General features: G+C 44.8%; 1 protein-coding gene across 4 annotated transcripts in view; it reads right to left on the reverse strand.

Moving 5' to 3' along the window:
- The window catches only part of LOC139389405 (rhotekin-like), a 130684-nt gene that overhangs the window by 18497 nt on the left and 97019 nt on the right, over nt 1-15168 (reverse strand). For all 4 annotated transcript variants that reach the window (XM_071136140.1, XM_071136138.1, XM_071136137.1 and 1 more), the window contains exons 2-4: nt 4242-4456; nt 3999-4060; nt 3233-3286 (exon numbers count right to left, since the gene is read on the reverse strand). In XM_071136140.1, coding sequence (XP_070992241.1) covers nt 3233-3286; nt 3999-4060; nt 4242-4456 — 331 coding nt within the window. The remainder of the gene's footprint in view (nt 1-3232; nt 3287-3998; nt 4061-4241; nt 4457-15168) is intronic.

Here is a 15168-nt window from a genome sequence, read left to right on the forward strand (position 1 = left end):
GCCACAACGGTCTCTACATTGCAGATGAGCTGAAGGCAGTCATCAATGACCTTGGACCACAGAAGATATTTGCACTGGTGACAGACAATGCTGCGAACATGAAGGTTGCCTGGTCTAAAGTGGAGGAGTCCTACCCTCACATCACACCCATTGTCTGTGCTGCTCATGCATTGCATCTGCTTCTCAATGACATCATGGCACTGAAAACAATGGATACACTCTACAAGAGAGCCAAGGAAATGGTTAGGTATGTGAAGGGTCATCAAGTTATAGCAGCAATCTACCTTACTAAGCAAAGTGAAAAGAATAAGAGCACCACATTGAAGCTGCCTAGCAACATCCATTGGCGTGGTGATGTCATCATGTTTGACAGTCTCCTGGAGGGAAAGGCGTCTCTCCAGGAAATGGCCATATCACAGTCTGCCGATATGGACAGCCACATCAAGAGGATCCTCCTGAATGATGCATTTTGGGAGAGAGAGTGGTAAGCAGCCTGAAACCTATAGCAGTAGCCATTGCACGGATTGAAGGAGACAATGCCATCCTGTCTGATGTTCAGACTCTGCTTGCAGATGTAAGAGAAGAAATCCGTACTGCCCTGCCCACTTCACTGTTGCTCCAAGCAGAGGAAACTGCAGTTCTGAAATATATCAAAAAGCATGAAGACTTCTGCCTGAAGCCCATGTTGGACCCCAAGTATGCTGTCAAGAGCATCCTGTCTGGTGCAGAGATCAACAAGGCCAAATGGTGTCATCACTACCGTGTCTCGCCACCTTGGCCTGGATGAGGGCAAGGTTCTTGGCAGTCTGGCAAAGTACACTTCCAAGCAAGGGCTTTGGGATGGAGATGCAATATGGCAATCTTGCCAACATATCTCATCAGCCATCTGGTGGAAAGGACTTTGTGGATCTGAGGCTCTTTCCCCTGTTGCCTCCATCATCATCCAAATCACACCAACATCAGCTGCCTCAGAGCACAACTGGTCCGTGTTTGGGAACACACACACCAAAGCACGCAACAGACTGACTAATACGGGTTGAAAAATTGGGGTCCATCCAGACAAATTTGAGGCTGACAACGAGCCATCCTCAACTAGGTTGGAAAGTGACAGTGAAGATGAGGCCTCAGAGTCTGATGTTCAAGAGGTGGACATTGAGGAGGTCCAGGGAGAAGACGTGGAAGCCTGAGAGGAAGACAACCAGAGATTTTGTTTCTAGACTATCATTTTACAGATGTATGTTGAAAATGTTTTTGGGAGATGCGATGGATCATTGGGGATCATTCAATATTCCTTTTCTTTTGTTGTTCAGTGAAATCATCCCATGTGAAGAGTCAACTCATTTAATTAAAGTTCAATTCGTAACTAAATCGTTTTTTTTTCTATTGGAAGGATTTAATAATTTGCAATTGTGTCTACTTATGATAAGGTAAAAGGTTTATGTTTCTGTCTCCATATGATATGGTAAATATATCCAATGCAAAAAAACATCTACATTTAAATGGTATTAATATAAATTTGTATATGCATATATACCCGTTAATTCCCATATATTCCCGTTAATTCCCACGGAAAGTTTCCACCTCTGAATATTCCCCCAAATCTGCAACCCTGTGTTACGTTCCCCAGTTTATGTGTTGTAGTTTGTGTATTTGCATGTGTTTTATTTCAGGAAATGGCTTCCTGAAATCCCTCAAGCAGCTGATTGGTCGACTCCAGGGCTAATTGGAGAGCTGACCCCGCCCCCTCGTCAAGACACAGCTGTCTCCAATTACCCATTCCTTCTGAAGCTATATAAAAGCCAGTGTTCTGTTCAGGAGAGAGAGATTTTGGAGGTAGGGATTGCTGAGAGAGATTTTGCTAGAGATTTTTTTTTCTGGAGGTCATTGCAGAGCGATTGTTTGTGATAGAGTTTTTTGCTAGAGGTTGATTTTGATGGGAGTTCATTGCTGGGAAGTTGGTATGTTCTGTGACTTTGTTGCTCAGGTAGAGCTTATTTGATGTCCTTTGTTTTTTAGTTTGTTTGTGAAATTGTTATTCCCATGTTTCATTTGTTCCCAGGGGAGAAGGGGAAGGCACCTTGGGAGTGCTTAGGCAAGAGGCCCGCGGGCATACATATACCTGTAGTATATTCACTGTCTAGGCACACTAGGTAAGACCTGGGCGGACCACTCCCTGTATTTTGGTTAGGGCACCAGGTGGTGCTAAATTAGGTAAGTAGTGGGTAGGCAGGTAAGATAGGAGAGGGGGGGGGGGCTTTGAGATTTACTTTCTTTGCTTTGGTTCCGTCCAGCCCCTTTTCCCCATATTACCGTGTAAAGGAATAAAGTCCTTGTAAACGGTACCACATTCTGCCTGTTGTCATCCTTACTCGCACCTACAGTCCATACCTTTTTCGCTTCATGGAGAGTTTAGTTGTAGCAGGGGGTTGCGTTCCCTCTTCATAGAGGCGTGCGTAACACCCTAGTAGCAGTCAACATAAACCATACCACAGCTGCAGTAGCACAGCCAAAGACAACAGAAAAAGAGCTGTCTGTGCAGCAGGTTTCTATGCCAGTGGCCATCATCCCAAATGACTGCTTGTCAATGAGCTGCATTGTTTCAATAGCTGTATAGTTCTTCAGATCTACAAGTCCTTTTAAAAGAGCAGAACTGTTACATGTTCATTACTTCAGTTCTTTTTCTTTAGAGTTCTCTGGTCTAGGATCAGTTCCATATAATGTTATTCATTATGATGTAAAAGGCGAAACGGATCCTAGATCAGCACTCCTATCAGGGCCGGGACGATACCAATACCGCGATACTTGTTTGTATCGTGGCAAGGAAACAAAACAGGAAGCGGCTTTAACTTCTTGAGGAAAAACAGCCCTAATGTTGGAAACAAACACCATTATGTTGTCATCCAGAGTCACATGTATTTATTTTCCAAGCTATAGCAAACAATATTTTTACACAGAGCAGGTTTTACAGGACCAAAGAGTTTGGTCTGCTTTGTGTTTTCATTTAAAAAATATTGCGATACTGGTATCGTCCCAGGCCTAACTCTTATACTCAGAGGCTTTGTGGGTATGGGCCCAGGTTGAAATAGTTATGTGCACCTGATTTCACACCACTTTACCCAAATTCAATTTGATTCACTTCGCTTCACCTCAGTCAACTCACGTCACAAACTCAGAGCGATGGGTAATATAACAGGATTTGATTCACACCAGTGCTACCACACCGATTCCTCACCTCCTTTGTTCTTGAAGTACTCGGTGTCTTTCCACATGAGTGGGATCCGCAGGTCTGTAATGGCAAAGGACAGTCAGACGAGTGAAATCCACCACAAATGTAACATATACACACGCACGCAGGTAAGTACATGCACGCACGCACACACACACACACACTCGGGTCGACCTGTAGAAGACCTCTGACCTTTTATATCTTCCCACCAGGTAGTCACTGTCATACCCGGTGTGTGATCTGTGTGTGTGTGCTGAATGTGTGTATGCCCATGCACTGGAGCCACTAGCTGAGAATGGCTTCCTGTCTACTTAGTCAATCAATGATTAATCACAACCTTTGTGTATGCCCTCCAGCTGTGAGCAGTCCCAGACAGATAGACTGTCCTCTTGCCCTCCCACTGAACCAGGGCAGTTCATCACAATTCTTTAATTACTGCTTTCACTGAACCCCCCACTCATCCTAACCCCCCCCCCCCCCCCCCCATTCTCTCCCCCTCCACCCCTAACTTAGCCCTCCTTCATTCTACCCCCCCCCTCCCCCCTGACGGACAGCGTCTGCAGGTCACCATGGACGCGGCCAAGAATGAGGAAATGACACATGGAGTAATAGGGGAGGAGGAGGCAGGGTGTCAGGGCCCGAGGCTGATGAAGTGGGCTAGACAGAGCTCAGCTATTGGGTAGACATGGGGACCCGGTCTCACGCTAGCTGTCTGTCGCAGACTCTCTCGCTCGTTCACATTTGTGCACAAACGCACATCACCGGGGCCTACCTGAGATGGCCACCTTACCCTTACAGGGTAGTCTGTCGTCCATGGGCCCTGCATCTGATGACCTAGGAGACACAGAAATGGGGGGGGGGGGGGGGGTGAAAACAATGGAATTATAATTGTAAACCCTAACTGATTGCCAACCCAGACCATATTAAGACATTTACCCTATGGGGATAGTAGCATTTTGGCAGCGATACGTTCCTATACAGCCCAAAACCCGACTCCCATGCCCTGTCCCCGTACCTTGTGCCATCTGACCTTCGTGCGACCCTCTGCATGACCTGGGCCTCCTTCATCCTCTGCAGCTCTGACATGTAGGCCATGATGCGGGTGTTGCAGGTGAGCAGGCTCTTGGCTGCCTCCAGGGCCTGGTCTCTCTGGGAGCACGCAGCCAGCAGCTTACAGGCCCCGTCACGCATCCGGATCTCATGGTCTATCTTCTTCTGGATGTCACTGTCCTATACACACACACACACAGACAGAGAGACAGACAGAGAGAGAGAGAGACAGACAGAGAGAGAGGTTATAGATGGTGCTGACTGGAACAGGTTTGGTCTTTGAGTGTGGAGTGAGACTGTAAGAAGAGGGACATTTTATTTATAATGTAAGACAATGACTGAGTAAGAGTGTGTGTTATGTGCCATGTCTGTGTGTATGGCAGAGAAAGAGAGGGCAAAAGTGTGTGTAGGCCAGATGAAGCCCTCTCATGGGCCCATTAGTGGGGCATGCCCTTGAAAGCATTCTGGTGTCTCTGAGGTGAAGAGTCAGTCGGTTGGGGCACAGAGGCTAGTCAGGCAGAAGCTGTAAATATGCCCTTGTGCCCTTCTGTGTCCCCCCCCGGCACACAGACACGAAGATGCTGAATCATTTAACACCCTCCTGCGTGCACAGCACACACACCCTTTGGGAGCAGCTCACCCAGGAGGGCGTAGCAAGTGGAACTGTCAAAACAGTGGAGCCCTGTATTCCACCATGAGAGACGCCAGACATTAACACCCAGACACACCCCTCAGTCCCAACCCCTTCCTGCTCCCATCACAAGTTTGTAAAAAAAACAAAAAACATGTGAATCTGATGTGGCTTATCTAGGACAAGGGGTCTAAAATACGGTTGATCATGAAGAGACGAGATGGAGAGAGAGAGAGAGAGAGACTTAGAAGATGCAACACTCAACATGGTTTAACAGAGCCTAAATCACTGCAACACACTTCATGACGCCAGCAGAATGCCAACACAGAGATGAAGAGAAAGAGCAACATAAAAATGGAGGACAAAGCAAGCAGGAAAGAGACGAGACAAAGAAATAGGTGAAAACACAAATGGGACTGGTCTCTTCGCATGTTTCATTTTGTACTGAGGATCCCCCATAACATTTCTTCTACCTCTCTCCGGTTTTGGAATTAGTCCCAGCTACTGACCTCCGCTGTTGCTATGACAACCACCCACATCTCATCTGCTGCTTTGTGTCCAATTAAACATGTTTAATATGAAAACACACACACGCACACACACACACACGCGCGCGCGCTTCTGCCTCTCACACTAAATCTCTTTGTTATACCACTCCAAAGTGATAACGGTCTTACAGACCTCCCTCTCCACTGTATTTTATTCTCCCCGCCTTCCGTCTCTCTCACGCCATTTTTCACGCCACGGTCTTCAAATAGCCTCGCTCTCTTCTCCTCCCATCCATCCCAAACAGAGCACTGCAAAAGGGCAGTGGGGTGGATGGGAGTGAATGTGGCTTGGACTCATTTGCCTACATGTGGAGTCATTTTGGCGCTTTGGATCCAGTGCTGTTATGCATTCTGGCCCACAGCTCTCTCGTGGCAGTAACAGAGACAACAGGGTTGTATTGTGTAAACTAATATGCCCTTTGAACAAATAGCACAGATTAGGTCAAAACCACACTGGCTTGACATGGTGGGGAACACTAAATACACTAACAGCTCTAAATCAAACACATCCAAATATATTGTCCTCCAGCCAAACCAAGCAGGGTAAAGCTGTGGGCCTACATCAATATTGTTTTAATACAGCCATTTTGGGTCAAGAGTACAGTAATACATTATCATCAATTCAATCATCTCCAAAAACAATTACATCATTTAACGTTCAAAAGGGTTTCTAAAGTCTAACAGATTTCTCCCTATGGAATACTGTCAGACCAACATGTTTAAGTCTGATAAAGAATATTTACATTGTTAAAGAGGGGACTGAGGATGCTACCCTGACCCTGGGTGAATATGACGGCTAGTCACTTTTAACATGCAAAATCATATGCACAAATTGTTTTAATTGATTTTAGTTCAGCTTTCAATACAAATAAACACATTGCTGAAACAACTACTGGACCTGAATGTCAACGGAGGCCTCGCAGGTTGGACTTAACTGACCAGCCACAGAGGGTTCTCATTAAATGGGGCCCTCTCTGATAAACTGAGCCTGGACCCAGGGGTGTGTCCTTTCACAGTTGTTGTTCTCCATCTACACTAACGAGATGAAGATCCGAGGAAACAGGTTTTTCAAGTACACGGATGACACAGCATCTTAAGAAAATAATCCCATCAGAGCCATGTCAGATGGGGACAGCTTTTTCAAAAGGTATTTAAAAAAAAAAAAAAAAAAAATTAATTGGGCCAATAACCTTCAAGAATGGTGCCGGTCAAGTGCCACATCAAATGTGGACAAGACAAAGGAGCTGATCATCAATGGCTACAACCTGCCAATGTCCCAACCACTCTCTCTGAACGACCAACCAGCGGAGGTGGTTGACTGTTTCAAATACCTAGGGACACAAATTGATGACAAGCTGAGTTTTACAGAGAATGCAGACTATTTTTTAATTTTTTAAAGCAAGCCTACGTGTGTTTTCAAGTCAGGAAATTGAAGGGATTTGGGGTTCAGCCAGGAATGTTCTGGAGAGGATGTACCGCAGTCTGGTGGAGAGCATCCTCACATTCAATATGACAGTCAGGTATGGCAATCTGAGTGCGAGGAGCAAAAGCAAACTGCCCAGAATAGTAACCACAGCCAGCAAAGAAATTGGTCAGCCAGAGGCACAGTTGAGCAGTCTGTTCCACAAAACAGCCAAAAAGGAAGGCACTGGCTACCGTAGGCGATCCCTCCCACCCTCTACACCCTCAGTTCGAGAGGCTTCCTTCTGGCGGGTGCTTCAGAATGCCCATGGCTAAGAATAATGTTTTAAAACAATTAGTTCCTTGAGCTGTTGGACTACTAAATGCAACGTAAATTGTATATCGGTATATGCACCTATCTATTTGAACAGTGCAGTTGGGGCAGCGGTCAGGTGGGAGTAAACATATCAATGACCTATATGTTTTTAGTCTATGCGGTATGATGGACTGTTTTAAAATGTGTGATGTGAGAATGTATCCTTTCAATGTAAGGTGATGCCAAAGAAAAATGTCCATTCTGGATTGACAAAGTTTTATTATATTCTATTAAAGATGCCTGTGCCATATGTGATATATATATGCATGCATACAATGTTAGAGGTAAATGCAAGAGCAGAGCTGACATGAAATGAAGACAGCATCAATATACCTTCATCTTCCTATAAGCTTATGAACAAAGAGGGAAAGGAGAACAGCACTACAGAAGGAATTTTAGGCAGCAGTGTGCGTGTTTGTGTGCTTTTATGTCAGTTTGTGTAGTCAAAGTGTGTGTATAAGAGTGCGTTTGTGTGTGTTTAGAGACAGGGAGGAAAGTAAATTGAGTTGTACCCCGTAGGACCAAAGCAGGAAGTGTACCCATGTACACTACCGGTCAAAAGTTTGGACACACCTACTCATTCAAGGGTTTCTCTTTATTTTCACTATTTTCTAAATTGTAGAATAATAGTGAAGACATCAAAACTATGAAATAACACATATGGAATCATGTACTAAACATAAAAAGTGTTAAATAAAATTGTTTTATATTTCAGATTCTTCAAATGGACACCTTTTGCCTTGATGACAGCTTGGCACACTTTTAGCATTCTCTCAACCAGCTTCACCTAAAATTTGCGGTGGTTTAACTACTTGTCGGCAAATTCTCACAAGGCACCCCACACAAGGCACCCAAAGAAAAAAATCTTTGTCCAGTTCGAGGTGAGAAAATTGCTGTTCTGATGTCGAGAACCACTGTTCGATCATAAGAGACGGTAGCAGCAACATTATGAACAAAATTAGTTGCAAAATGCAAATTTTTTAAAATAAATAACAGTTGGTTAAGAGCTGGTAAAACAGCAGCCATCCCTCTCTGGCGCCATTATCAATCAAATTGCCTGGGTTATCATTGTATCAAATCAGACGGCGTCACTCCTCTGCCTCACTTGTCCATGAACCGATCGGTTTCGTAGGACGTGGAACTCATATTCAAATTTGAATAATCAGCATCCGCCATACAAAACATGAAAACATACAGTAGTCCCTCATTTATATCACTGCGCTCTTGTATGACTCTTCATGAAATAGGCAGAATAACTAGCTAGCTCAATTATTACAAACATTGTGACAGTGATCTAATATTTGCAATTGTGAGAAAATAAAAACAAACTGGTGGCTATCTCCTGCACAAATTCTGTGCAAGGACGTTGGTCGCCAATGCAGTGACTTGATCAGCTTTGTAGCTAATTGTTGTAGCTAGCTAGCTTACTGACATCACTAGCTCTTCCTTCACTGACATAAAAAGCTTGCCTAGCATGTTTAAATTAACGTAAACTCACCCCATTTTGTACAAATGTGCGCAACCTCAACATTCAAACGAGGCTGCAAAGAAAACTAATGGGACTGTAGCGGCTGTGTTGACTTCAAAATCTGGGGTGTGAACTACGTTTCTATTCAAGCGTTGATCGACATGGTAATGACTCTATAGTATTGGAGAAAAGTTGAAAAACGGACCCTCCGTTACATTGTGACGTGTCATGCCGTAACGTACAGCACGCATAAAGCAACTATTTCTGTCTTACAATCTCTCCACCAGATGTAGCACTTCTCTCATAATTTAAAAACCAGAAATGGACAGTCATTTTTTGCGTCGTCACTGCAAGGATCAGGACTCTCAAAGCCGCTGTTTACTTCTGAAGATCACTTTCACACCGCCCTAAAAACCCGATTCAAATTCGACACAAACCTTCAAATAGGTATGTAATGACACATTATATAAACTCTTTAGTGTTTTATTTACATTTTAGAGGCGATAAGGTGATAAGTTGGACAGATCATGTGAAAAAAAGCAATTTTCCCACACAACATCTCTCCTTCTCACTATCACGCATTCGTTTCGCTTCCCCATCCGCCATTTTTTAAAAGACCCGATGGGGCTCATTGTCTTCTTGAATTATGCAGAAACAGGCAGCGTTTAGGTCATGTAATTGATTCTGTTGGAAAGGGGAGAAATTGTGCTTTACAATGGTATTGACATTACAGTTGATCTGGAAGTATTACATTTTTGGGGCGCTAAAATAAGGGCAATTGTACGGACCAAGGCGATGTACAAAAGTGAGTGAGTTTATGTTACCCTTAATTTGTAAACATGCAGGCCAACAATTAAGAGGAACTGATTATCAGAACTCAGTTCGTAGATCAGCATGTTTCTCCACGGTCATACCGTTGGGTCAGCTGAGCACAGCAGCTAACTCGGGAGGTTACTGCAATGAATCATGGCAAAAGAGCAGCTGCTTCATGAAAACTCATAATAATGTAGGCATTAGCACTACTAGCTACAGTAACTTGCTAGCTAGCTTTTGTTGGTAGATTCAACATTGTGTGTGTGCAGCACTAAGTAGGTAGCTGGTTGGTTAGAAAGAGCAGAGCAATGTTCGTTGCAGTATACTCAGTGTGTGTCATCACACAGATTTTTATTCGGAACAAGTCCATTTGGTGGTGGAAACACACCTGCTTTACATGGATTTATTAATATTCTCATTAAAGTATGTCGCCAAGCAGATGGAAACCTAGCAACTGAAGCACAATAAAATTGGGCGACTAAGACTCCATGACCAAAAAAACATCAACATAATTTACATATTTATTGTTTTAGCTTAGATGAATTCAAGTCTGTTTTGAGGAAGAAATGTTACGGCAGCCCATCATAGCCGGGCAATTTTTGATCTATCCCATTACGAGATTCGAGACAAAATCGAAGCGCTATCTGATGTAAAACAATGCAGGGCCCATTCTAATCATTCTACTTCTATGCATGCTGCAGGGATGAGGGACGATGCATAGGCAACCCCCCCCCCCCCCCCCCAGAAAAAGAGAACGTAAGATGGTTATGATGATTCTTTTAATGACAGTCTTCATCCGTAACCATTGGTTATACGGTAATAGTGCCACCCCTATGTGTGTGTATGACTGTGTAGTATACTCAGTGTGTGTGTCCTTATCTTCTGCAGTACTACGTAGCACACACCAGTGAACCTGCAGATCTAGCCCATGTGTAGTACAGGAGCTGTGCTGCTGCCCTACATGCCAGTCGGGTTCACTGTACTTATAAGAGATGAAATTAGCAGCCTTCTCCTGTGGGGCTTTCCCAAAATGAGACGTTCAACCTAGTTCTGTTATTAATCCCACTCCGTGCCAATGCCTGACAGACACACACTAATGCACACACACAAATGTACACACAAATGAACGAATGCACACAGCAAAACATGGTCAAGCTCTCCTCTGGCATTCTAACAGGGATAAGGTATGTCTGAGGAGCGTGATGAAGTCTGATATCTACAGTATACACCATATCTAAACTGTGATCCATTTGGGCTTCAGAGATTAAGTCTGCCCACTAACAACCAATTGTTTTCCCTCGCTACAGTTCCTAATAGAAACACAGCTTTATCGTCATTACAAGTGGAGGCTGAATGCACAAAGGACAATATAATACACACAAAAGGAGCACACCTAGCACCGCCAAACAGACAGTTATTTTCAGACCACTCCATTTGTATGCCTGGTGCCAATACAGTGCCCCATGCCAGGGTGCCCGTCAGTGGCAGTGAGAGCGAGTGCAAGATGGGAGTATGTTGGATGTGAGACAGTGAAAAAGAGCGAGAAGATGGAAGGGTGAGGGGGCAGCGGGGTTACAGGGACCAGCCTGTTCCCAGGTAATGAAGCTTGAGTGTTGAAAATGAGCCCAGATTGGAATAATTGAGGGAGATGGAATCTGTCTGTCTGTGAGGCTTAGAGGGACGGACAGGAGACACATGGATGTGTATGTGTGCTGCTGATCCCCTGGTATAAGTAGAGTGTTGGCAGTGATCAGTGTGATGTGTTGGGCCTGTGTTAGGAGATAAAAGCAGATTGCGTTCTTCATTTTACCCGTCACATTATGAAGTTTACCGTAGTTCCCCAGAACAGTTGAGCCAGTCATGTGTTCGTTGGAAAGAGCACAACAAGAAAAAGCGGGAGCTGGTGAGTCAATAGCATTCTAAAATCGGCGAGTCTGTTGTGCGGCACACAAGGTGATGAAGTTACACTTGTATGTAATTCACTACTAAATGTTTGCCATCAGATATCTTATAACGTCTTTCTGACGTGTTTTAGAAGTCAAACAGCTGCCATTTTCCCCCTGTGCTTTATACTACTAGAGTTTTTTCCCTCCTTTCTTCTCCCCTCTGCTCCTTGTGCACATGCTGCTCTCCCTTCAAAAAAGTATGCATCACAACTTGGTTCATTTGCACAATTTCTCTCGTTCACTTCCGCTTGTAAATGTCCACGCTCACCAGAAATGGCATCCGGTAACTACTAGCTCCCGCTTTATGAGCCGGACTTGCCAGTCTTTGCAATTAGTTTATGTTCGTTTTTGCTCGTTAGCATTTAGCTAACAGCGTCCGTGTGATTTTTGCTATTATTTGCCTTCTGGTAATAGAGGCCCAATTAGATTGTGTTTTTAGCGCCCCCGTGTGTGCTGTGCTGGTAATACAGTAAATCTTAGAAGAACTGTATGAAAATCTAGATCCCGCCCAAGCCTAGTGTGTGTGCATGCGTCTTTATGTGTGTGCGTTTATGTGTGAATGTAGTAGAGAGGTGGAAATAAAAAAGTTGTGTTTGTTTGTGAGCCTACAGTGTCAGCGTGTCTTTAAATTTGTGACGGGGGACACGTGTTCGTGGGAGGAAATCCAGGCCCGCTGCAGAGCCCAGACAGCTCAACCAGAATAAAGACTAGTACTGTGAGGTCACTTCCTGCCCTTGCTGCCCAAGTATCCTGTCTGTCTGTCACATAAGCACCGACTGACTACTTAGAGCAGCCGAGATTACCAAGGAGAGGGAGAGAGCAAAGAGGAAAAGACAGTGAGAACAATGGAAAGAGGAGTGACAGCAGGGAAAGCAGCACCATTATCAAGAGCCTAACCCACGGCTGTAGGGGGAGGGTTACCTTTATTATAGAGTTAATCACAGAGGCACAGGACTAGGGAGGTGTGGAAGACACCCCTCCACTATGAGCTACATAGACATCCTCATTCGCTGACCATCTGCACCAATCAGCATAGAGTAAATAAGCAGCCCTCTTTAAAATACTTTAGGGTTCATTTTCCCCACAATCTTTCATTGACACCCAAAGGAACACACACAGATTCTCACACACACAGACAAACACCACGCACACAGTGAGCCGAATTCCTGACCACTCCCATTCATCAGGGTTTTAGTGACCAAAGCTAGCTGGCTTTTAATTAGTCAGCCACAACTATGTGCCTGCCCACTCCACCCAAATCCCTTCCTCTTCTGCTTTCCCTTGCTCCCGCTCTCCCACACCCGGGGCATGTCTGCGGTGGACGGAGGGAGGGGCAGGGCCTGGAGAGGCCCAAGGGAGCTGTGGGATGTGGTCACGAGGGGCGAGAGGAACGTACATCAGCAGACTGTCATTAACACACAAAAAGCATGGGCCCTGTGTCTCTCTCATTCAGTCACAATCACAAATGCACACAGTCACACACTATAATTTCATGACATGCACAAAAACAGCCTCAGACTTTTGTCTGTCTATCCATCCTGCACACAAAGATAGACATAGCCTATGCTAACACATACACTACAGAGGCAAACAAACAAACAAACAGGTTCCACCAAATGCAAATATACAACACAAACACTAAATGAACCCACATAAATATCTTGATCAGGTGTAGGGCATACTGTAGTGGTTTGGTTCTGGTACCGGGGATTAGGAGGCAAGGCAGTTACTGGGTGGGGTGTTAGCCTGCCTCCATTAATGAGAGCGACACGGTCACAAAGCGGTCCAACCATGGTCCGGGCCAAGGCGCATACTTCTCCCCTCCCCAGGCTACTGCCAGAGCTCTGATGTCACCAGGGCCCGAATGGACTCTGCACTGTTCTGATGGTGGAAAGCCAGAGGCCTTTGCTCCAATACATATAGAACTGAATACAACCATCAAATGTATTCAAATGTATTCAACTTTTCACAAACAATAGACTGTTATAGTTCTACGTGGTGCAGTGTGTGTGTGTGTGTGTGTGTGTGTGTGTGTGTGTGTGTGCGCACGCACGCATGCATGTTTGTCTGGGGGGAGTATGATATGCAGTGTGTGACCGTGTCACTCTGCAGCCAGCTGTTCTCACACAAAGGCGCAGAGTGTTCCAGTGCAGCTGAGCCCCAGCTCGGAGGGTGGGGCGGTGTGTGTATGGTATGTGGAGCTGAGCTACAAGCCTAGGGTTTTCACATAGCACTGTTCATTCTTTGAAAAATAGTATTTTGCTAGCTGGGGGGTGGGATTCATGGTGGATGTGTGTGTAGGGCATGGTTTCCGTTAGCCGGTAATAGCTAGTAATAGCCTGCTTTCGGCTGAAGCCGATGAATACATTTGGCTTCAGCCAACCGTCCAGAAGAAGAGGAAAAAAATCCCATTGCGAAATAATGCTTTTTTTTTGCCTATTCATTGATGGAAATACCAGTCGATGGAAATACATTTGACTGGCCATGGTTATTAAATTGGCGCGTGTGTACCGCATCCTTGTTCTGCAACTTATTTATCACACGAGTACAGCATACACATACAGAGCCTTTGGGCAGAAAACCAGGATCTCAAACAGAAAATGCATAGGCAATGGAAGGCCGGCTTCATCAGCACAGTCACACACAATGTTGCAATGAGTGCATTTTGAAAATGGACACATTTAAATTGTTTGAAACCAGAACGTTTAAATACATGTTATGAGGAATGCCTTGCTTCAAAGTCGCCTAGCCAAAATCAGACCATATCCGTGGAGGCAATTATTTTATTTCAACTATCTTTCATTGTCCAGTAGCCAAAGACACAATCCTGGTCATATTAGTAACCGATGCTAGTTGTTGCACATTAGATCTCCTGTTTTTCGAACATATATTTTAATCTCTGTCACATGAAGGTCACTTGGGCTCCCGAGTGGCGCAGCGGTCTAAGGCACTGCATCTCTGTGCTTGAGGAGTCACTAGACACACCCTGGTTCGATTCCAGGGAGTCCCATAGGGCGGTGCACAATTGGCCCAGTGTGATCCAGGTTAGGCCGGTGTAGGCCTTCATTGTAAATAAGAATTTGTTCTTAACTGACTTGCCTAGTTAAATAAAGGTTCAATTTAAACATTTAAATTAAACTGCTGGCGTGTGCAGTGCACTTTTGACAACTGTGTGTTTTCCCGCTACTTACATTACGGAACTTTCGCACGTAGCTTACTACTTTGTCTACCCATCATCCCACAACTGTCCTAGAGTCTGTTTGGAACAGGCTAGTTCTTTATCGACAAGCTGACCAACAGAATAAGGTCAACTTTTCTACTATGGGGGATGGATGACTGACATGGGCTAGTGATTTTACTGTTCGTTACTCGTCTTGTTGGCTGAGGAAAAGTAAATGTGGACAGTTATTCTAACATCTTCAAAGTGCACATCAGAGGCACAACAACAAGGTCATTCATTAGGAGTGTAGACTGGCAGCCAAGCCCAGCCTTGCTTACAGACACAATAAGACCTTCTGGCACTGACTAGCTTCACCCTAATGCACTACACCTTGGTTTGTAGTCAATTACACAGGCCTAGTACCCCTAGTTAGGGCTGTTATGGTGACCGTATTACTGCCACACTGGCGGTCACGAGTCATGACGGCAGTCAAATTCCACGTGATCGTTTAGGGTTCACGGTAATTAGGCTTCTCCAAGCTCTGATGGT

This window comes from Oncorhynchus clarkii, chromosome 30 (assembly GCF_045791955.1).
Source record: "Oncorhynchus clarkii lewisi isolate Uvic-CL-2024 chromosome 30, UVic_Ocla_1.0, whole genome shotgun sequence".
In the NCBI taxonomy this organism is placed as follows: domain Eukaryota; kingdom Metazoa; phylum Chordata; class Actinopteri; order Salmoniformes; family Salmonidae; genus Oncorhynchus; species Oncorhynchus clarkii.